At 38.8% G+C, this 26,213-nt stretch overlaps 1 protein-coding gene across 1 annotated transcript; it reads left to right on the top strand.

Moving 5' to 3' along the window:
• Positions 1-14,905: 14,905 nt before the first annotated feature.
• On the top strand, positions 14,906-26,050 carry LOC139399521 (sigma non-opioid intracellular receptor 1; the record flags this gene model as incomplete). The annotated part of the gene is given in 4 exon segments (XM_071144920.1): positions 14,906-15,189; positions 17,882-18,082; positions 23,839-23,931; positions 25,044-26,050. Coding segments are annotated over 4 exon segments (771 nt in total). The 5' UTR covers positions 14,906-14,942.
• Between the last annotated feature and the right edge of the window lie 163 nt (positions 26,051-26,213).

Raw genomic sequence — 26,213 nt, 5'->3', positions numbered from 1 at the left:
TTTGCGATGGGAATCCGGGGATGAAAAATAAAATAAAATAATAAATAGGTCCGTTATGCTCTGGTTAGAGTCGCGTTGTTCGAACTGGCGAGAGCTTTCCGAGCTAAAGGTTAGCTGATGACCGGTTAGCTGAAGACCGCTAGCAATGTTTTGCTGAAGCTGGTAGTTCGTTGGCTAGCTTCAGTTGAGGGGTTCCAGGTCCGAAGTAAATATAAATACTTTAGGAAAAATAGCTACGTTGGGTGAGGCGGGTTGCAGGAGAGTATTTAGAAGAAGTTGAGGTTCAGCAAAAAGTTTTAAAGATATGTGAAGTAAAAAAACGAAAACAAACGATATATACAAGGGACACTACACGACAATACGTCCTACTGCTACGCCATCTTGGAATTTACTGTATATACCTATTTTGTATCTTTATCTACCTATATCTACTGTAAAAGTATCTAAATATATCTACCAATATAGACCTATATCTACAGTATCTACAGTATCTACAGTATCTACCTATATCTACAGTATCTACCTATATCTACTGTATCTACCTATATCTACTTTATCTACTGTAAAAGTATATACCTATATCTACAGTATCTACAGTATCTACCTATATCTACAGTATCTACAGTAACTACCTATATTTACAGTATCTACCTATATCTACTGTATCTACCTATATCTACTTTATCTACTGTAAAAGTATATACCTATATCTACTGTATCTACCTATATATACTGTATCTACCTTGTATCTACTATATCTACTGTATCTACCTATATCTACTATATCTCCCTATATCTACTGTATCTACTGTATCTACCTATGTCTACTGTATCTACCGTATCTACCTATATCTACTATATCTACCTATATCTACTATATCTACCTATATCTACAGTATCTACCTATATCTATCTGTATCTACCTATATCTATCTGTATCTACCTATATCTATCTGTATCTACCTATATCTACAGTATCTACCTATATCTATCTGTATCTATCTGTATCTACCTATATCTATCTGTATCTACCTATATCTATCTGTATCTACCTATATCTATCTGTATCTACCTATATCTACTGTAAAAGTATCTACCTATATCTATCTGCATCTACCTATATCTATCTATATCTATCTGTATCTACCCATATATACTGTATCTACCTATATCTACAGTATCTATCTGTATCTACCCATATCTACTGTATCTACCTATATCTATCTGTATCTACCTATATATATCTGTATCTACTGTAAAAGTATCTACCTATATCTACAGTATCTACAGTATCTACCTATATCTATCTGTATCTACCTATATCTACAGTATCTACAGTATCTATCTGTATCTACCTATATCTACAGTATCTACCTATATCTACAGTATATACCTATATCTACAGTATCTACCCATATCTACAATATCTACTAAATCTACTATATCTACTACATCTACCTATATCTATCTATATCTACCTATATCTACTGTAAAATTATCTACCTATATCTACAGTATCTACCTATATCTATCTGCATCTACCTATATCTATCTATATCTACTGTAAAAGTATCTACCTATATCTACAGTATCTACCTATATCTATCTGCATCTACCTATATCTATATATATCTGTATCTACCCATATATACTGTATCTACCTATATCTACAGTATCTACAGTAGCTATCTGTATCTACCTATATCTACTGTATCTACCTATATCTATCTATCTGTATCTACCTATATCTATCTGTATCTACCCATATCTACTGTATCTACCCATATCTACAGTCTCTACAGTATCTACCTATATCTACTGTATCTACCTATATCTACTGTATCTACCTATATCTACTGTATCTACTGTAAAAGTATATACCTATATATACTGTATCTACCTTTTATCTACTATATCTACCAATATCTACTATATCTACCTATATCTACTGTATCTGCTGTATCTACTGTATCTACCTATGTCTACTGTATCTACCGCATCTACCTATATCTACTGTATCTACCTATATCTACTGTATCTACCTATATCTATCTGTATATACCCCTATATATCTGTATCTACCTATATATATCTGTATCTACCCATATCTACTGCATCTACCTATATCTATCTGTATCTACCCATATCTACTGTATCTACCCATATCTACTGTATCTACCTATATCTACAGTATCTACAGTATCTACCTATATTTACAGTATCTACATATATCTACTGTATCTACCTATATCTACTGTATCTACTGTAAAAGTATATACCTATATCTACTGTATCTACCTATATATACTGTATCTACCTTTTATCTACTATATCTACTGTATCTGCCTATATCTACTATATCTACCTATATCTACTGTATCTGCTGTATCTACTGTATCTACCTATGTCTACCGCATCTACCTATATCTACTGTATATACCTATATCTACTGTATCTACCTATATATATATCTGTATCTACTGTATATACCTATTTCTATATTTATCTACCTATATCTACTGTAAAAGTATCTACATATATCTACCAATATAGACCTATATCTACAGTATCTACAGTATCTACCTATATTTACAGTATCTACCTATATCTACTGTATCTACCTATATCTACTGTATCTACTGTAAAAGTATATACCTATCTACTATATCTACCTATATCTACTGTATCTACTGTATCTACAGTATCTACCTATATCTATCTGTATCTAACTATATCTATCTGTAGCAACCTATATCTACTGTATCTACCTATATCTACCTTATCTACTGTATCTACCTATATCTACTGTATCTACCTATATCTACTGAATCTACCTATATCTACTGTATCTACCGTATCTACCTATATCTATTTGTATCTACTGTATCTACCTATATCTACTGTATCTACCTATATCTGCTTTATCTACTGTATCTACCTATATCTACTGTATCTACTGTATCTACCTATATCTACTGTATATACCTATATCTGCTTTATCTACTGTATCTACCTATATCTACTGTATCTACTGTATCTACCTATATCTACTGTATATACCTATATCTGCTTTATCTACTGTATCTACCTATATCTACTGTATCTACTGTATCTACTGTATCTACCTATATCTACTGTATCTACCTATATCTACAGTATCTACCTATATCTTTCTGTATCTACTGTATATACCTATATCTATATGTATCTACTGTATCTACCTACTGTATCTACCTATATCTACTGTATCTACCTATATCTACTGTATCTACCTATATCTATCTGTATCTACTGTATATACCTATTTCTATCTTTATCTACCTATATCTACTGTAAAAGTATTTACATACATCTACCAATATAGAACTATATCTACAGTATCTACAGTATCTACCTATATCTACAGTATCTACCTATATCTATCTGTATCTACCTATATCTACTGTATCTACTGTAAAAGTATATACCTATATCTACTGTATCTACCTATATATACTGTTTCTACCTTTTATCTACTATATCTACTGTATCTACCTATATCTACTATATCTACTGTATCTACCTATGTCTACTGTATCTACCGTATCTACCTATATCTACTATATCTACTGTATCTACCTATATCTATCTGTATCTACTGTATATACCTATTTCTATCTTTATCTACCTATATCTACTGTAAAAGTATTTACATATATATACCAATATAGACCTATAACTACAGTATCTACAGTATCTACCTATATCTACAGTATCTACCTATATCTACAGTATCTACCTATATCTATCTGTATCTACCTATATCTATCTGTATCTACATATATCTACTGTAAAAGTATCTAAATGTATCTACCTATATCTACTGTATCTACCTATGTCTACTGTATCTACCGTATCTACCTATATCTACTATATCTACCTATATCTACATGTATCTACTGTATCTACCTATATCTACTGTATCTACCTATATCTACTGTATCTACCTATATCTATCTGTATCTACCTATGTCTACTGTATCTACCTATATCTATCTGTATCTACCTATATCTACTGTATCTACCTATGTCTACTGTATCTACCGTATCTACCTATATCTACTATATCTACCTATATCTACATGTATCTACTGTATCTACCTATATCTACTGTATCTACCTATATCTACTGTATCTACCTATATCTATCTGTATCTACCTATATCTATCTGTATCTACCCATATCTACTGTATATACCCCTATATATCTGTATCTACCTATATATATATATATCTGTATCTACCCATATCTACTGCATCTACCTATATCTATCTGTATCTACCTATATCTATCTGTATCTACCCAAATCTACTGTATCTACCCATATCTACTGTATCTACCCATATCTACAATATCTACCCATATCTACCTATATTTACAGTATCTACCTATATCTACTGTATCTACCTATATCTACTGTATCTACTATAAAAGTATATACCTATATATACTGTATCTACATTTTATCTACTATATCTACCTATATCTACTGTATCTACTGTATCTACCTCTGTCTACTGTATCTACCGTATCTACCTATATCTACAGTATCTACCTATATCTACAGTATCTACCTATATCTACTGTATCTACCTATATCTACTGTATCTACTGTAAAAGTATATACCTATATATACTGTATCTACCTATATATACTGTATCTACCTTTTATCTACTATATCTACCTATATCTACTATATCTACCTATATCTACTGTATCTACTGTATCTACTGTATCATGTACATATATCTACTGTAAAAGTATATACCTATATATACCTATATACCTCTACTATATCTACTATATCTACCTATATTTACTATATCTACCTATGTCTACTGTATCTACCTATATCTACTGTATCTACTTATGTCTACTGTATCTACCGTATCTACCTATATCTACAGTATCTACCTATATCTACAGTATCTACCTATATCTATCTGTATCTACATTTATCTACTGTAAAAGTATATACCTATATCTACAGTATCTACCTATATCTATCTGTATCTACCCATATCTACTGTATCTACCTATATCTACAGTATCTACAGCATCTACAGTCTCTACCTATATTTACAATATCTACCTATATCTACTGTATCTACCTATATCTACTGTATCTACTGTAAAAGTATATACCTATATCTACTGTATCTACCTATATATACTGTATCTACCTTTTATCTACTATATCTACTATATCTACCTATATTTACTATATCTACCTATGTCTACTGTATCTACCTATATCTACTGTATCTACTTATATCTACTGTATCTACCGTATCTACCTATATCTACTATATCTACTTATATCTACTTACTGTATCTACCTATATCTACTGTATCTACCTATATCTACTGTATCTACCTATATCTACTGTATCTACTGTATCTACCTATATCTATCTGTATCTACTGTATATACCTATTTTGTATCTTTATCTACCTATATCTACTGTAAAAGTATCTAAATATATCTACCAATATAGACCTATATCTACAGTATCTACCTATATCTACAGTATATACAGTAACTACCTATATTTACAGTATCTACCTATATCTACTGTATCTACCTATATCTACTTTATCTACTGTAAAAGTATATACCTATATCTACTGTATCTACCTATATATACTGTATCTACCTTGTATCTACTATATCTACTGTATCTACCTATATCTACTATATCTACCTATATCTACTGTATCTACCTATATCTATCTATCTACTATATATCCCTATATCTATTGTATCTACTGTATCTACCTATGTCTACTGTATCTACCGTATCTACCTATATCTACTATATCTACCTATATCTACCTATATCTACTGTATCTACCTATATCTATCTGTATCTACTGTATATACCTATTTCTATCTTTATCTACCTATATCTACTGTAAAAGTATTTACATATATCTACCAATATAGACCTATATCTACAGTATCTACAGTATCTACCTATATCTACAGTATCGACCTATATCTACAGTATCTACCTATATATATCTGTATCTACCTATATCTATCTGTATCTACATATATCTACTGTAAAAGTATATACCTATATCTATCTGTATCTACCTATATCTACTGTATCTACCTATATCTACTGTATCTACTGTAAAAGTATATACCTATATCTACTGTATCTACCTATATATACTGTATCTACCTTTTATAACCTATATATACTGTATGTACCTATATCTACTATATCTACCTATATCTACTGTGTCTACTGTATCTACTGTATCTACCTATGTCTACTGTATCTACCGTATATACCTATATCTACTATATCTACCTATATCTACATGTATCTACCTATATCTACTGTATCTACCTATATCTACTGTATCTACCTATATCTACTGTATCTACCTATATCTATCTGTAACTACTGTATATACCTATTTCTATATTTATCTACCTATATATACTGTAAAAGTATCTACATATATCTACCAATATAGACCTATGTCTACAGTATCTACCTATATCTACTGTAGCTACCTATATCTGCTTTATCTACTGTATCTACCTATATCTACAGTATCTACCTATATCTACAGTATCTACCTATATCTACAGTATCTACCTATATCTATCTGTATCTACATATATCTACTGTAAAAGTATCTACCTATATCTACAGTATCTACCTATATCTATCTGTATCTACCTATATCTATCTGTATCTACCCATATCTACTGTATCTACCTATATCTACAGTATCTACAGTCTCCAGCTATATATACTGTATCTACCTTTTATCTACTATATCTACCTATATCTACTGTATCTACTGTATCTACTGTATCTACCTATATATACTGTATCTACCTTTTATATACTATATATACTGTATGTACCTATATCTACTATATCTACCTATATCTACTGTGTCTACTGTATCTACTGTATCGACCTATGTCTACTGTATCTACCGTATCTACCTATATCTACTATATCTACCTATATCTACATGTATCTACTTTATCTACCTATATCTACTGTATCTACCTATATCTACTGTATCTACCTATATATATCTGTATCTACTGTATATACCTATTTCTATCTTTATCTACCGATATCTACTGTAAAAGTATTTACATATATCTACCAATATAGACCTATATCTACAGTATCTACAGTATCTATCTATATCTACAGTATTTACCTATATCTATCTGTATCTACCTATATCTATCTGTATCTACATATATCTACTGTAAAAGTATCTACCTATATCTATCTGTATCTACCTATATCTACTGTATCTACCTATATCTACTGTATCTACTGTAAAAGTATATACCTATATCTACTGTATCTACCTATATATATATACTGTATCTACCTTTTATCTACTATATCTACCTATATCTACTATATCTACCTATATCTACTGTATCTACCTATGTCTACTGTATCTACCGTATCTACCTATATCTACAGTATCTACCTATATCTACAGTATCTACCTATATCTACAGTATCTACCTATATCTATCTGTATCTACATATATCTACTGTAAAAGTATCTACCTATATCTACAGTATCTACAGTATCTACCTATATTTACAGTATCACCTATATCTACTGTATCTACCTATATCTACTGTATAAGTATATACCTATATCTACTGTATCTAGCTATATATACTGTATCTACCTTTTATCTACTATATCTACTGTATCTACCTATATTTACTATATCTACCTATATCTACTGTATCTACCTATGTCTACTGTATCAACCTATATCTACTGTATCTACCTATATCTACTGTATCTATCGTATCTACCTATATCTACTATATCTACCTATATCTATATGTATCTACTGTATCTACCTACTGTATCTACCTATATCTACTGTATCTACCTATATCTACTGTATCTACCTATATATATCTGTATCTACTGTATCTACCTATATCTACCTATATCTACTGTATCTGCTGTATCTACCTATATCTATCTGTATCTACTGTATCTACTGTATCTACCTATATCTACTGTATCTACCTATATCTATCTGTATCTACTGTATCTACTGTATCTACCTATATCTACTGTATCTACCTATATCTATCTGTATCTACTGTATATACCTATTTCTATCTTTATCTACCTATATCTACTGTAAAAGTATCTACATATTTCTACCAATATAGACCTATATCTACAGTATCTACCTATATCTACAGTATCTACAGTAACTACCTATATTTACAGTATCTACCTATATCTACTGTATCTACCTATAACTACTTTATCTACTGTAAAAGTACATACCTATATCTACTGTATCTACCTATATTTACTTGATCTACTGTAAAAGTATATACCTATATCTACTGTATCTACCTATATATACTGTATCTACATTTTATCTACTATCTAAATTAGTAGACCACAAGTCTGGTTCATCTTTGGGATCAATTTACAAACGCCTGAATGTACCACGTTCATCTGTACAAACAATAGTACGCAAGTATAAACACCATGGGACCACGCAGCCGTCATACTGCTCAGGAAGAAGACGCGTTCTGTCTCCTAGAGATGAAAGTACTTTGGTGCAAAAAGTGCAAATCAATCCCAGAACAACAGCAAAGGACCTTGTGAAGATGCTGAAGGAAACAGGTACAAAAGTATTTATATCCACGGTAAAACGAGTCTTATATCGGCATAACCTGAAAGGCCATTCAGCCTCTGCTCGAAAACAACCATAAAAAAGCCAGACTACAGTTTGCAACTGCACATGGGGACAAAGATCGTACTTTTTGGAGAAATGTCCTCTGGTCTGATGAAACAAAAATAGAACTGTTTGGCCATAATGACCATCGTTATGTTTGGAGGAAAAAAGGGGAGGCTTGCAAGCCGAAGAACACCATCCCAACCGTGAAGCACAGGGATGGCAGCATCATGTTGTGGGGGTGCTTTGCTGCAGGAGGGACTGGTGCACTTCACAAAATAGATGGTTTCACGAGGGAGGAAAATTATGTGGATAGATTGAAGCAACATCTCAAGACATCAGTTAGGAAGTTAAAGCTTGGTCGCAAATGGGTCTTCCAAATGGACAATGACCCCAAGTAAACTTCCAAAGTTGTGGCAAAATGGCTTAAGGACAAGAAGTCAAGGTATTGGAGTGGCCATCACAAAGCCCTGACCTTAATCCTATAGAAAATGTGTGGGTAGAACTGAAAAAGCGTATGTGAGCAAAGGGGCCTACAAACCTGACTCAGTTACACCAGCTCTGTCAGGAGGAATGGGCCAAAATTCACCCAACTTATTGTGGGAAGCTTGTGGAAGGATAGCTGAAACATTTGACCCAAGATAAACAATTTAAAGGCAATGCTACCAAATACTAAATGAGTGTATGTAAACTTCTGACCCACTGGGAATGTGATGAAAGAAATAAAAGCTGAAAGAAATAATTGTCTCTACTATAATTCTGACATTTCACATTCTTAAAATGAAGTGGTGATCCTAACTGACGTAAGACAGGGCATTTTTACTAGGATTAAATGTCAGGAATGGTGAAAAACTGATTTAAAATGTATTTGGCTAAGGTGTATGTAAACATCCAATTTCAACTGTACCTAATGGATCTACCTACTTTATCTCTACCTATCTACTGTATCTATCTACTGCATCTACCTACTTTATCTCTACCCATCTACTGTATCTATCTATCTCTACTGTATCTATCAACTGCATCTACCTACTTTATCTCTACCTACAGTGCCTTGCGAAAGTATTCGGCCCCCTTGAACTTTGCGACCTTTTGCCACATTTCAGGCTTCAAACATAAAGATATAAAACTATTTTTTTGTGAAGAATCAACAACAAGTGGGACACAATCATGAAGTGGAACGACATTTATTGGATATTTCAAAAAATTTTAACAAATAAAAAACTGAAAAATTGGCCGTGCAAAATTATTCAGCCTCTTTACTTTCAGTGCAGCAAACTCTCTCCAGAAGTTCAGTGAGGATCTCTGAATGATCCAATGTTGACCTAAATGACTAATGATGATAAATACAATCCACCAGTGTGTAATCAAGTCTCCGTATAAATGCACCTGCACTGTGATAGTCTCAGAGGTCCGTTAAAAGCGCAGAGAACATCATGAAGAACAAGAAACACACCAGGCAGGTCCGAGATACTGTTGTGAAGAAGTTTAAAGCCGGATTTGGATACAAAAAGATTTCCCAAGCTTTAAACATCCCAAGGAGCACTGTGCAAGCGATAATATTGAAATGGAAGGAGTATCAGACCACTGCAAATCTACCAAGACCTGGCCGTCCCTCTAAACTTTCAGCTCATACAAGAAGAAGACTGATTAGAGATGCAGCCAAGAGGCCCACGATCACTCTGGATGAACTGCAGAGATCTACAGCTGAGGTGGGAGACTCAGTCGTATATATATCAGTCGTATATTGCACAAATCTGGCCTTTATGGAAGAGTGGCAAGAAGAAAGCCATTTCTTAAAGATATCCATAAAAAGTGTTGTTTAAAGTTTGCCACAAGCCACCTGGGAGACACACCAAACATGTGGAAGAAGGTGCTCTGGTCAGATGAAACCAAAATTGAACTTTTTGGCAACAATGCAAAACGTTATGTTTGCCGTAAAAGCAACACAGCTCATCACAATGAACACACCATCCCCACTGTCAAACATGGTGGTGGCAGCATCATGGTTTGGGCCTGCTTTTCTTCAGCAGGGACAGGGAAGATGGTTAAAATTGATGGGAAGATGGATGGAGCCAAATACAGGACCATTCTGGAAGAAAACCTGATGGAGTCTGCAAAAGACCTGAGACTGGGACGGAGATTTGTCTTCCAACAAGACAATGATCCAAAACATAAAGCAAAATCTACAATGGAATGGTTCAAAAATAAACATATCCAGGTGTTAGAATGGCCAAGTCAAAGTCCAGACCTAAATCCAATCGAGAATCTGTGGAAAGAACTGAAAACTGCTGTTCACAAATGCTCTCCATCCAACCTCACTGAGCTCGAGCTGTTTTGCAAGGAGGAATGGGAAAAAATGTCAGTCTCTCGATGTGCAAAACTGATAGAGACATACCCCAAGCGACTTACAGCTGTAATCGCAGCAAAAGGTGGCGCTACAAAGTATTAACTTAAGGGGGCTGAATAATTTTGCACGCCCAATTTTTCAGTTTTTGATTTGTTAAAAAAGTTTGAAATATCCAATAAATGTCGTTCCACTTCATGATTGTGTCCCACTTGTTGTTGATTCTTCACAAAAAAATACAGTTTTATATCTTTATGTTTGAAGCCTGAAATGTGGCAAAAGGTCGCAAAGTTCAAGGGGGCCGAATACTTTTGCAAGGCACTGTATCTACTGTGTCTATCTATCTCTACTGCATCTACCTACTTTATCTCTACCTATCTACTGTATATATCTACTGTATCTATCTATGGCATCTACCTATCTTCTGTATCTATCTACTGTATATCTACTGTATCTACCTATCTACTGTATCTATCTACTGTATCTATCTATTTATTTGACCTTTATTTAACTAGTTAAGAACAAATTCTTATTTTCAATGACGGCCTAGGAACAGTGGGTTAACTGCCTGTTCAGGGGCAGAACGACAGATTTGTACCTTGTCAGCTCGGGGGTTTGAACTTGTAACCTTCCGGTTACTAGTCGAATGCTCTAACCACTAGGCTACCCTGCCGCCCCATCTATGGCATCTACCTATCTACACTGTATCTACCTATTTTATCTTTGGGGCAGCAGGTAGCCTAGTGGTTAGAGAATTAGGCCAGTAACAAAAAGGTCGCCAGATTGAATCCCTGAGCTGACAAGGTAAAAATGTGTCGTTTTGCCCCTGAACAAGGCAGTTAACCCACTGTTCCTAGGCTGTCATTGTAAATAAAAATGTGTTCTTAACCATCGTGCCTTGTTAAATAAAGGTTCATAAAAATAGACATAATAAAATCTATCTCTGTGTGTGTGTCCTCTCTGTTGGTGTTCCCAGGACAGAGGGGGTTGTTTGGGTTGTGTCAGGGTTATAGGGTTAGAGGTCAAGGTTCTCACCTCTCCGTTGGCCCTGGTGTTCCCAGGACAGAGGGGGTTGTTTGGGTCGTGTTGAGGTACTTGGTCCTCCTCTTCCTTCTCCACCTGGCCACTCCAAGGTCTCTTCATCCTGTGGGCCGACACCAGAACCCACGTGTCCCGGAGGGGGTTGTAGCGCAGGTGCTGGTGCTCTGAGACAGACACAGAGAGAGAGAGAGAGAGAGAGAGAGAGAGAGAGAGAGAGTTTTTATCTCACTTTTGTATATTATCTACCTCGATTGCTTTGGCAATGTTAACACATGTTTTCCATGCCAATAAAGCCCCTTGAATTGATGAGAGCGAGAGAGAGAGAGAGAGAGAGAGAGACATTGAGAGACATTGTACATTGTTAAAACACTGTATATATATATATATATAATATGACATTTGTAATGTCTTTACTGTTTTGAAACCTCTGTATGTGTAATGTTTACTGTTAATTTTTGTTGTTTTTCACTTTATATATTCACTTTGTATGTTGTCTACCTCACTTGCTTTGGCAATGTTAACACATGTTTCCCATGCCAATAAAGACCTTGAATTGAATTGAATTGAATTGAGAGACAGACAGACAGACAGACAGAGATGCACACATACACACAGTTAGCTAATTAGGTCATCTCAAGAACTAACCCCAGATACTGTTGTAGTCCAGCCTAATTTTTTTATAATCGGTAGAAGTTCAGTCACAGGTGAAAGTTATAGTATATCTGGACTGCGCTCTATAACATGGCCTGCAGGTGGCACCAGAGATGCATCCATGTACTTTATATTCCAAAACAGGAACTGAATCACGGGTTGTATTCTGTGGTAACATAAAGTCTTGCTGACTGAACATGTAAAGTCATTGGACTATAAAGAGTAACATTATGCTCCTTTAATCAATAACTCCTAAAAGACCAGATGCACTAATAGTCTGTAGTCGTGTTTTAGTAGTGTGTTCTTGCAAATCATGTTCCAGGAAAGAGATATTACCCTTTGGATCAAAGCGGAGTTCATTATTGCTGCTCATTGCGTTGCTCTATGTTGTTGTCACAACGCCGACGACGTGAAAGTCCACCTGTGTCCAGCCCTACTTTACTAAACCTCTCTCTGTGTCAGTACCAGTGGTGGCTCGGACTGTCTTCAGCCTGACATAAGATAACCCTGCTTTGAGTTGGTGCTGTTTCGAAAGCGCTCTGCCGCTAACTATTCTCGGAATAGAACCAGTGGAGAGAATGAAAGCTGCGCAGATGAACGCAGGATTCCAGACGTAACGCAAGGTATACTAGTAGACGCGTTCAGAACCATGCGGAACATTCAGATATATATGTGTTGTTAAATGTTTGTCTTGGTAGGAGACAATCTTACATATAGTGGCTTTCTGATAGCTAGAACAACACCAGTGACTTCATGGCAACAAACGCAAGCTCAACGACAATATTGACACCGCCACCTTGCCTGCGTGACATTTTTTCACCATTCTGATTGGATATCATTTCAACTCGTCTCGTCAATTTCTTCCGCATCATTCGTTCTACGTTGGTCAGTTTCTGAATGAGGATGGATACCTTCTCTCATATGGGGAATTTCTTGATCCATTTAAAATTCCAATAACCCTGAAATAATATGCAATTGTTTATGATGGGGGGGTTGTATCTTTTTTTAATTCCTCTGTGGTTGATGTAAGTAACATAGATTTACATGAAAATGTATTCATTGGCAAAATTAACATTAAAGATAAATGTAGTAATAAACAGATTAGGATTTTTTTTGTGATACTACAATTCCCTCAGCAAGATTATTTTGGACAGAAATCTATGGTGATATACAATGTGGGAAAGCATGGAAAATTGCTAACACATATTATATCAGTAACAGGGTAAAGGAAGTTTCATTCAAAATGTTACATAGAATGTATCCTGTGAAACATGTTTTGGAAAGATTCAAGCTGAATATTGACAATAAATGTGATTTCTGTGGAATGTAGGAGACCATTTTGCCTGTTTTTATAGCAGAATGTTTTGGATTGACATACAGAATTTCATTACAAAAAAAATAGGGCCGGTTGTACAATTTAATGGTTTTGATATAATGATTTATTTCAGAAATTCTGACATTGATAAAGATGTAGTATATTTAATTCAACTGCTAATAATATTAGGTACATTTCATATTCAAAAATGCAAATGGACTAATTCAAAACCTAACTTTTTTCACTTTATAAATGAATTTAAACAATATGGCACCACTTTAACTAAAATGAAAAACAAAAAGGCAATTAAAACTTGTATTAATAATGATTATGATTTGTTTGTTTCTGATTCCTGGCAATGTAAATAGTTTGTATGTATTACACATACAGAAGTTTCAAAACAATAAAGACATTACAAATGTCATATGTATATACATATATATACACACACACAGTGTTGTAACAATGTACAGATATTCCTCTTCTGCTCGTTGATAGAAACCGTTCTATCTTGGGGGGAGTACAGAGGGGAACGTTAAGGCGCCTCCCCCATTGAGAATGATAGAGGTCTCTAGTGGCCAAAAGCCTGCTATAGCATGGGCAGCGCCATTCCGGGCTTTCACCAGTTTCATGTCGTCAACTGGGTGGGACTTCCAACTTCATTGGCTGATCCCTCCTGGCGACCCGGTTGAAGTCATGTCCAATAAGGTCATCATGAGGAATCAGCCAATCATTTGGGAGAAAATTGACTACTTCAAACTGGAGATAAACTCAATGGCGCTGCCCATGCCGTCTCAGACGCGATGATGACACATACGAGTCATGTATCTATCTCTATGGGTGCCTTCGCATAACTTCCGTCTGTCTTCGCTGCAGCTCTTGTCTGTTTCTCTGGTCGTGGTGTTCTACTACTCAATCTCAGCCATGTCTTGGACAACTAAAGTGTTAAAGTTAATCGTGCTGGCTGGAGTGTCTGTGTTGATAGTGATGTACTTGCGGCAGTGGATGGCCAACAAGCACTATGTCTTCACAAAGGAAGATGTTGCTGTACTGGCCAAGCGATACGCAGGTAAATGGATAGTTGGCTAGTCAGGGGAGCATTCATTACGGAAGATTTACAAGGAAGCAAACAGCACACGATAGTTTCTATTGGACAAATTCAGATAGTTCTCTCCGTTTAAGAAACGTTTTCCAACATAATCTGCGTAATGAATACGCTCCAGATAATCATTAAATGGATATGTGTGATGGTTAGCTTAACATCACGAGAAAGACTAGTGAAATTAAGTGATGATGCCATCTAAGCCTTTTATACAACGGGTTACCAACATATTCAAATACATATTTTCATTAAACTTTAGTTTGATGAATTTATTCATACTATTTCATCCTTCCACAAAATATAGTCCCGACACAATGCTAAGGTTGTTACCAAACCCGGCTGGTCGAAAGTTAAATCGGTTCGGTGAAAAAGACGACCCAGTCGTTCAGTCTATTGGTTCTGTATCTATGGACATGTCCCAGTCGTTCAGTCTTGTTGTTCTGTCTCTATGGACACGACCCAGTCGTTCAGTCTATTGGTTCTGTATCTATGGACCCGACCCAGTCGTTCAGTCTATTGGTTCTGTATCTATGGACATGTCCCAGTCGTTCAGTCTTGTTTCTCTGTATCTATGGACCCGACCCAGTCGTTCAGTCTATTGGTTCTGTATCTATGGACACGACCCAGTTGTTCAGTCTTGTTGTTCTGTCTCTATGGACCCGACCCAGTCGTTCAGTCTATTGGTTCTGTATCTATGGACCCGACCCAGTCGTTCAGTCTATTGGTTCTGTATCTATGGACGTGACCCAGTCGTTCAGTCTATTGGTTCTGTATCTATGGACCCGACCCAGTCGTTCAGTCTATTGGTTCTGTATCTATGGACCCGACCCAGTCGTTCAGTCTATTGGTTCTGTATCTATGGACGTGTCCCAGTCGTTCAGTCTATTGGTTCTGTATCTATGGACGTGACCCAGTCGTTCAGTCTATTGGTTCTGTATCTATGGACGTGACCCAGTCGTTCAGTCTATTGGTTCTGTATCTATGGACGTGACCCAGTCGTTCAGTCTAAATATTCCATTGCCATACTGGCTGGCAACGTTCGTATCGCTAGCTAGCCAACTACGGCTAACTTGGTCACGTCAACAAGCCAGAATAACAGTGAAGTAGCTGCATTTGTTTAAGCTGTTTTCAAGTGACATGTATTTGGATACATCCATAACAATGAGCCAATGAGGCACTATTTCGCCTGGGATAGAAAATTTGCTCACTCCTCAGGACACTGTTGTTCAGAGGAGCTAGCCAACAACACAGTCAACACAATCACTTTAAACTGAAGCTGGAAAGACTGCAAACTAACTGCACCTTTTTTCAATACAAATGTATTTGTATACATCCACATCCATACAAATGATGCCAGCTGATTCATGATTTCGGCTGCCTCTCTGTCTCGTCCACCCCAGCCACATTCATTAATGGGAGATCAAATTTGGAGCTGGAGATCAAATTTGAATATTGAAACAAAGTTGCAAATATCGGAGAGACAGACAGGTTAATACAAATCTCTGTGGTTGAAAGCTTAATGTGAGATAATGTCTAGATGCTTTTTATAGTGGAGATCAAGTTTATAAATTGCCTGGCTGGGCTGATGAGAGTGGATTGTACAGTCGGATGGAACAGAGTAAATAGGCATTTTAACATCATAGATTTAGCCGGTGGTAACTTGTGGAATAGACTCTGCCTGTAATGTGGTTTTAACCAATCAGCATTCAGGATTAGACCCAACCCTTGTATAATTAAACATTTAAGGCATGAGGAGGTGTGGTATATGGCCAATATACCACGACTAATGGCTGTTCCTTGCACGATGCAATGCAGAGTGCCTGGATCGAGCCCTTAGCCATTTAAATATTATAAACAGGGTGGTTCGAGCCCTGCATGCTGATTGGCTGAAAGCCTGTGGTATATCAGACCATATACCACAGGTATGACAAAACATGTATTTTTACTGTTCTAATTATGTTGGTAACCAGTTTAAAATAGCAATAAGGCACCTCGGGTTTGTGGTATATGGCCAATATACCACAGGTAAGGGCTGTGTCCAGGCACTCCTTGTGCGTAAGAACAGCCCTTAGCCGTGGTATATTGGCCATTTACCACACCTCCTGATGTCTTATTGCTTCAATAACCCACAAGTTAACTAGCTAGCTTAGTTGATTGGCTATGCCAGGTCAGCAACTGGCTGTAGTATTAGACCCAAGCATGTAGCTAGCTGTAATTGTATTATGCTGGCCTTCTAGATCTAGTTAGCCACATGACCCTGCTAGCCAGATGGTTTTGACTAGAAGGAGGTGGATTAGCAGTTGAGAGAGGTGAGTGAGAGCTCTTGCAAGCTAACATCAGCATGCTATCTTTTTAAAATGGGAGGGTTCATCGATGATAAGAGTGAGGTCAGGGACATGCTAGACATGAGGTATAGTTTACTGCTGTTGACAAGAAACCTCTACCATTCCATAGTTGTTTTTTTCTCATGTCTGGTAATACTGATTTATCACTGCTCTACATGTGGTTTTGAGGCCAGGACAAAACAACTGTGTTGATGATGTTGTCTCCTCCAGGCCAGGACCTCGACCAGGCATTGTGTGTTGTTGATGATGTTGTCTCCTCCAGGCCAGGACCACGACCAGGCGTTGTGTGTTGTTGATGATGTTGTCTCCTCCAGGTCAGGACCACGACCAGGCGTTCTCCAAGGTGGTGGTGGAGCTGCGGAGGAAGTACCCGGGTCACATCCTGCCGGACGAGGACCTGCAGTGGGTGTTTGTCAACGCAGGCGGCTGGATGGGGTCCATGTGTCTGCTCCACGCCTCCCTCACCGAGTACGTCCTGCTGTTCGGCACCGCCGTGGACACCGGAGGACACTCAGGTCAGGATCACTCTGGGTTCACACACGGCCTCTATGGGCCCTGGTCATAAGTAAAACATGTATTGTCATGTTTATGCAACCTTTATTTAACCAGGCAAGTCAGTTAAGAACAAATTCTTATTTTCAATGACGGCCTGGGAACTGTGAGTTAACTGCCTGTTCAGGGGCAGAACGACTGATTTGTACCTTGTCAGCTCGGGGATTTGATTTTGCAACCTTTCAGTTATTTTTTTAGTTATTTTTATGTCACCTTTATTTAACCAGGTAGGCTAGTTGAGAACAAGTTCTCATTTACATCTGCGACCTGGCCAAGATAAAGCAAAGCAGTGTGAACAGACAACAACACAGAGTTACACATGGAATAAACAAGCCAATAACACAATAAACAAGTCAATGACACAGTAGAAAAAAGAAAGTCTATATACAGTGTGTGCAAATGGCATGAGGAGGTAAGGCAATAAATAGGCCATAGTAGCGAAGAATTACAATTTAGCAGATTAACACTGGAGTGACAGATGATCAGATGATGATGTGCAAGTAGAAATACTGGTGTGTAAAAGAGCAGAAAAGTACATAAAAACAATATGGGGATGAGGTAAGTAGATTGGGTACGCTATTTACAGATGGACTATGTACAGCTGCAGTGATCGGTTAGCTGCTCAGATAGTTGATGTTTAAAGTTAGTGAGGGAAATATAAGTCTCCAGCTTCGACAAATTTTTTTTTTTTTTGCAATTCGTTCCAGTCACTGGCAGCAGAGAACTGGAAGGAAAGGCGGCCAAAGGAGGTGTTGGCTTTGGGGGTGACCAGTGAGCTATACCTGCTGGAACGTGTGCTACGGGTGGGTGCTGCTACCGTGACCAGTGAGCTGAGATAAGGCAGAGCTTTACCTAGCATAGACTTATAGATGACCTGGAGCCAGTGGGTCTGGCGACGAATATGTAGCGAGGGCCAGCCGACTAGAGCATACAGGTCGCAGTGGTGGGTGTTATAAGGGGCTTTGGTAACAAAACGGATGGGCCTGTGATAGACTGCATCCAGTTTGCTGAGTAGAGTGTTGAAAGCTATTTTGTAGGTGACATTGCCGAAGTTGAGGATCGGTAGGATAGTCAGTTCTACTAGGGTAAGTTTGGCGGCGTGAGTGTAGGAGGCTTTGTTGCGAAATAGGAAGCCAATTCTGGATTTGATTTTGGATTGGAGATGTTACACCTAGGTATTTGTAGTTGTCCACATATTCTAGGTCGGAACCGTCCAGGGTGGTGATGCTATTCGGGCGGGCAGGTTTAGGCAGCAAACGGTTGAAAAGCATGCGTTTAGTTTTACTAGCATTTAAGAGCAGTTAGAGGCCACAGAAGGAGTGTTGTATGGCATTGAAGCTTGTTTGGAGGTTTGTTAACACAGTGTCTAAAGAAGGGCCGGAAGTATACAGAATGGTGTCGTCTGCGTAGAGGTGGATCAGAGATTCACCCGCAGCAAGAGCAACATTGTTGATGTACAGAACCTTGCGAAAGTATTCGGCCCCCTTGAACTTTGCGACCTTTTGCCACATTTCAGGCTTCAAACATAAAGATATAAAACTGTATTTTTTTGTGAAGAATCAACAACAAGTGGGACACAATCATGAAGTGGAACGACATTTATTGGATAATTCAAACTTTTTTAACAAATCAAAAACTGAAAAATTGGGCGTGCAAAATTATTCAGCCCCTTTACTTTCAGTGCAGCAAACTCTCTCCAGAAGTTCAGTGAGGATCTCTGAATGATCCAATGTTGACCTAAATGACTAATGATGATAAATACAATCCACCTGTGTGTAATTAAGTCTTCGTATAAATGCACCTGCACTGTGATAGTCTCAGAGGTCCGTTAGAAGCGCAGAGAGCATCATGAAGAACAAGGAACACACCAGGCAGGTCCGAGATACTGTTGTGAAGAAGTTTAAAGCCGGATTTGGATACAAAAAGATTTCCCAAGCTTTAAACATCCCAAGGAGCACTGTGCAAGCGATAATATTGAAATGGAAGGAGTATCAGACCACTGCAAATCTACCAAGACCTGGCCGTCCCTCTAAACTTTCAGCTCATACAAGGAGAAGACTGATCAGAGATGCAGCCAAGACGCCCATGATCACTCTGGATGAACTGCAGAGATCTACAGCTGAGGTGGGAGACTCTGTCCATAGGACAACAATCAGTCGTATATTGCACAAATCTGGCCTTTATGGAAGTGGCAAGAAGAAAGCCATTTCTTAAAGATATCCATAAAAAGTGTTGTTTAAAGGTTGCCACAAGCCACCTGGGAGACACACCAAACATGTGGAAGAAGGTGCTCTGGTCAGATGAAACCAAAATTGAACTTTTTGGCAACAATGCAAAACGTTATGTTTGGCGTAAAAGCAACACAGCTGAACACACCATCCCCACTGTCAAACATGGTGGTGGCAGCATCATGGTTTGGGCCTGCTTTTCTTCAGCAGGGACAGGGAAGATGGTTAAAATTGATGGGAAGATGGATGGAGCCAAATACAGGACCATTCTGGAAGAAAACCTGATGGAGTCTGCAAAAGACCTGAGACTGGGACGGAGATTTGTCTTCCAACAAGACAATGATCCAAAACATAAAGCAAAATCTACAATGGAATGGTTCAAAAATAAACATATCCAGGTGTTAGAATGGCCAAGTCAAAGTCCAGACCTGAATCCAATCGAGAATCTGTGGAAAGAACTGAAAACTGCTGTTCACAAATGCTCTCCATCCAACCTCACTGAGCTCGAGCTGTTTTGCAAGGAGGAATGGGAAAAAATGTCAGTCTCTCGATGTGCAAAACTGATAGAGACATACCCCAAGCGACTTAAAGCTGTAATCGCAGCAAAAGGTGACGCTACAAAGTATTAACTTAAGGGGGCTGAATAATTTTGCACGCCCAATTTTTCAGTTTTTGATTTGTTAAAAAAGTTTGAAATATCCAATAAATGTCGTTCCACTTCATGATTGTGTCCCACTTGTTGTTGATTCTTCACAAAAAATACAGTTTTATATCTTTGTTTGAAGCCTGAAATGTGGCAAAAGGTCGCAAAGTTCAAGGGAGCCGAATACTTTCGCAAGGCACTGTATACAGAGAATTGAGTCTAGACTAGCCCAACTCTCTAACCACTAGGCTACCTGCCACCCCACACACTGCATAGGTGCAGTGTAATGTGTTGTTTTACAGGGTTAGCCATACTAGTATGATAGGTATTTTATTATTTATATTTTATTTATTATTGTATTGTAATATTGACTGTATGTTTGTTTACTCCATGTGTAACTCTGTTGTTTCTGTCGCACTGCTTATCTTGGCCAGGTGGCAGTTGTAAATGAGAACTTGTTCTCAACTAGACTACCTGGTTAAATAAAGGTGAAATTAACAATAGGTGCAGTGTAATGTGTTGTTTTACAGGTTCAGCCATAGTAGTATGGTAGGTCAAATCAAACTTCATTTGTCACATGTGCCAAATACAACTTATAGTGAAATTACTTACAATTACTTACCCTTAACCAACAACGCAGTTCAAGAAAGTGTTATGAAGATATTTACCAAATAAACTAAAGTAAAAAAGAATACAAATGTAACACAATAACGAGGCTATATACAGGGTGTTCCGGTACAGAGTCAATGTGGAGGCTATATACAGGGTGTTACGGTACCGAGTCAATGTGGAGGCTATATACAGGGTGTTACGGTACAGAGTCAATGTGGAGGCTATATACAGGGTGTTACGGTACAGAGTCAATGTGGAGGCTATATACAGGGTGTTACGGTACAGAGTCAATGTGGAGGCTATATACAGGGTATTACGGTACAGAGTCAATGTGGAGGCTATATACAGGGTGTTACGGTACAGAGTCAATGTGGAGGCTATATACAGGGTGTTACAGTACAGGGTCAATGTGGAGGCTATATACAGGGTGTTACGGTACATAGTCATTGTGGAGGCTATATACAGGGTGTTACGGTACCGAGTCAATGTGGAGGCTATATACAGGGTGTTACGGTACAGAGTCAATGTGGAGGCTATATACAGGGGGTACCGGTACCGAGTCAATGTGGAGTCTATATACAGGGGGTACCGGTACCGAGTCAATGTGGAGGCTATATACAGGGTATTACGGTACACAGTCAATGTGGAGGCTATATACAGGGGGTACCGGTACAGAGTCAATGTGGAGACTATATACAGGGTGTTACGGTACCGAGGCTATATACAGGGTGTTACGGTACAGAGTCAATGTGGAGGCTATATACAGGGGGTACCGGTACCGAGTCAATGTGGAGGTTATATACAGGGTGTTACGGTACCGAGTCAATGTGGAGGCTATATACAGGGGGTACCGGTACAGAGTCAATGTGGAGTCTATATACAGGGGGTACCGGTACCGAGTCAATGTTGAGGTTATATACAGGAGGTACCGAGTCAATGTGGAGGCTATATACAGGGGGTACCGAGTCAATGTGGAGGCTATATACAGGGGGTACCGAGTCAATGTGGAGGCTATATACAGGGGGTACCGAGTCAATGTGGAGGCTATATACAGGGGGTACCGAGTCAATGTGGAGGCTATATACAGGGGGTACCGAGTCAATGTGGAGGCTATATACGGGGGTACCGAGTCAATGTGGAGGCTATATACAGGGGGTACCGAGTCAATGTGGGGAGGTACAGGTTTGTCAAGGTAATTTGTACATGTAGGTGGGGGTAAAGTGACTATGCATAGAAAATAAACAGTGAGTAGCAGCTGTGTAAAAACAAATGGGGGGGGGGGGGGGGGTCAATTTGAATAGTCTGGGTGGTCATTTGATTAATTCTTCAGCAGTCTTATGGTTTGGATGTAGAACCTGCTAAGGAGCCTTTTGGTCCTAGACTTGGCGCTCCGGTACATCTTGTCATGCGGTAGCAGAGAAAACAGTCTATAATTTAGGTGACTAGAGTCTGACAATTGTTTGGGCTTTCCTCTGACACTGCCTAGTATACAGGTCCTGGGTGGCAGGAAGCTTGGCCCCAGTGATGTATTGGGCCACCCTCACACAGTGAGTAGCAGCTGTGTAAAAACAAATGGGGGGGGGGGGGTCAATCGCACCACCCTCTGTAGCATCTTACGGTTAGATGCGAGAAATTGCAATACCAGGCAGTGATGTGGCTCTGTAACCACCTGCTTCTAACCACTAGTCTACCTGCTGGTTACTGGCCCAACGCTCTAACCACTAGTCTACCTGCTGGTTACTGGCCCAATGCTCTAACCACTAGTCTACCTGCTGGTTACTGGCCCAACGCTCTAACCACTAGTCTACCTGCTGGTTACTGGCCCAACGCTCTAACCACTAGTCTACCTGCTGGTTACTGGCCCAACGCTCTAACCACTAGTCTACCTGCTGGTTACTGGCCCAATGCTCTAACCACTAGTCTACCTGCTGGTTACTGGCCCAATGCTCTAACCACTAGTCTACCTGCTGGTTACTGGCCCAACTCTCTAACCACTAGGCTACCTGCTGGTTACTGGCCCCACTCTCTAACCACTAGTCTACCTGCTGGTTACTGGCCCAACTCTGTAACCACTAGTCTACCTGCCACCCTATAAGTAGTGCCCTATGAGGGGAATAGGGTGCCATTTGGGTCACATCATCAGTCTTTCCTCATTCTTAATGTCTTCTATCCTCCATCGTATCTCTCCGTGCCTCCTGTTTTGTTTTTGTTATTAACTTGTTGAAATTCTTTTAAGGTCGTTACTGGGCTGAAATATCAGACACCATCATCTCTGGGACCTTCAGGCAGTGGAAGGAGGGATCAACTAAGAGTGAAATGTACTATCCAGGTAAGACCACAGAGATCCTATTAAATTCTATATTTAAATGTATAAATTTAGACACTACAGCTGTTCTACCCAGGTAAAACACAGGTCAGTGAGGTAGGTAGCCTCGTGGTTAAGAGCGTATTTATTTATCTGTTATTTTACCAGGTAAGTTGACTGAGAACATGTTCTAATTTGCAGCAACGACCTGGGGAATAGTTACAGGGGGATTTGTAAACTGAGCATTATTAGGTGACCGTGATGGTTTGAGGGCCAGATTGGGAATTTAGACAGGACACCGGGGTTAACACCCCTACTCTTATGATAAGTGCCATGGGATCTTTAATGGCCTCAGAGGGTCATAATACCCATTTAACGTCCCATCCGAAAAACAGCACCCTACACAGGGCAGTGTCCCCAATCACTGCCCTGGGGCATTGGGAGTGCCTCCTACTGGCCCTCCAACACCACTTCCAGCAGCAACTGGTCTCCCATCCAGGAACTGACCAGGACCAACCCTGCTTATCTTCAGAAGCAAGCCAGCAGTGGTATGCAGGGTGGTATGCTGCTGGCAATGTATGGTCAGTAACTAAAAGTCTCTGAGCCGACTAGGTGAAACATCTGCCGATGTTCCCTTGAGCAAGGCACTTAATCCTAATTGCTCTTGTAAGTGGCTCTGGATAAGAGAGTCTGTTAAATGACTCACTACTGTAAGTGTCTCTGGATAAGAGAGTCTGTTAAATGACTCACTACTGTAAGTGTCTCTGGATAAGAGAGTCTGTTAAATGACTCACTACTGTAGTGGCTCTGGATCAGAGAGTCTGCTAAATGACTCACTACTGTAGTGGCTCTGGATCAGCGAGTCTGTTAAATGACTCACTACTGTAGTGGCTCTGGATCAGCGAGTCTGTTAAATGACTCACTACTGTAGTGGCTCTGGATCAGCGAGTCTGCTAAATGACTCACTACTGTAGTGGCTCTGGATCAGCGAGTCTGCTAAATTACTCACTACTGTAAGTGGCTCTAAATTACTAACATGTCAAAGTAAACTAGCCTACCTTCTAGTTATGTGGAGTGGGCCTACATTGTAGCATCTTCTGTATCAGGTGTGTGTTGACAGGTGTGTGTGTTGACAGGTGACACGATAGTCCACACGGTAGGCGAGGCGACGTCGGTCCAGTGGAGTGCTGGGACGTGGATGGTGGAGTACGGCAGAGGATTCATCCCCTCCACACTGGGCTTCGCCCTGGCAGACACTCTGTTCAGCACACAGGACTTCCTCACTATGTTCTACACCATACGGGTCTACGCCAAGGGAATGCTGCTGGAGGCCAATACACTACTCACTGAGGCTGGCGTCTTCTGAGGAACCTGACCCCTAACCCTCTCTGCGGCTGGCGTCTTCTGAGGAACCTGACCCCTAACCCTCTCTGCGGCTGATGTCTTCTGAGGAACCTGACCCCTAACCCTCTCGGAGACTGGAGTCTTCTGAGGAACCTGACCTCTAAACCCTGAAACTTATTGAGTTAGATATACAGTAGCAATCAAACATTTGGAGACTTACTCATTCAAGGGTTTTTCTGTGTTTTTACTACTTTCTACATTAGAGAACAATAGTGAAGACAAATCTATGAAATAACACATATGGAATCATGTAGTAACCAAAAAAGTGTTAAACAAATCAAAATATATTTTGTATTTTAGATTCTTCAAAGTAGCCACCCTTTGCCTTGATGACAGCTTTGCACACTTTTGGCATTCTTTCTCTCAACCAGCTTCACCTGGAATGCTTTTCCAACAGTCTTGAATGAGTTCCCACATATGTGTTGGGTCATTGTCCTATTGAAAACAAATGATAGTCCCACTAAGGACAAACCAGATGGAATGGCGTATTGCTGCAGAATGCTGTGGTAGTCATGCTGGTTAAGAGTGCATTGAATTCTAAATCTATCACAGACAGTGTCACCAGCAAAGCACTCCCACACCACCTCCTCCATGCTTCACGGTGAGAACTACACATGCGTAGATCATCAGTTCACCTACTCTGCGCCCCCAAAGACACGGTTGTCTTCTCACATTTGGACTCATTAGACCAAAAGACAGATTTTCACCAGTCTAATGTCCATTGATTTGATTTGCTCGTGTTCTGGCCCAAGCCAGTCTCTTCTTATTGGTGTCCTTTAGTAGTGGTTTCTTTGCAGCAATTTGACCATAGAGGCCTGATTCACCCAGTCTCCTCTGAATAGTTGATGTTGAGATGTGTCTGTTACTTGAACTCTGAAGCATTTATTTAGGCAGCAATTTCT

The sequence above is a fragment of the Oncorhynchus clarkii genome, unplaced genomic scaffold, assembly GCF_045791955.1.
Source record: "Oncorhynchus clarkii lewisi isolate Uvic-CL-2024 unplaced genomic scaffold, UVic_Ocla_1.0 unplaced_contig_12942_pilon_pilon, whole genome shotgun sequence".
In the NCBI taxonomy this organism is placed as follows: Eukaryota; Metazoa; Chordata; class Actinopteri; order Salmoniformes; family Salmonidae; genus Oncorhynchus; species Oncorhynchus clarkii.
This window is presented reverse-complemented; position numbering and strand designations above follow the sequence as displayed.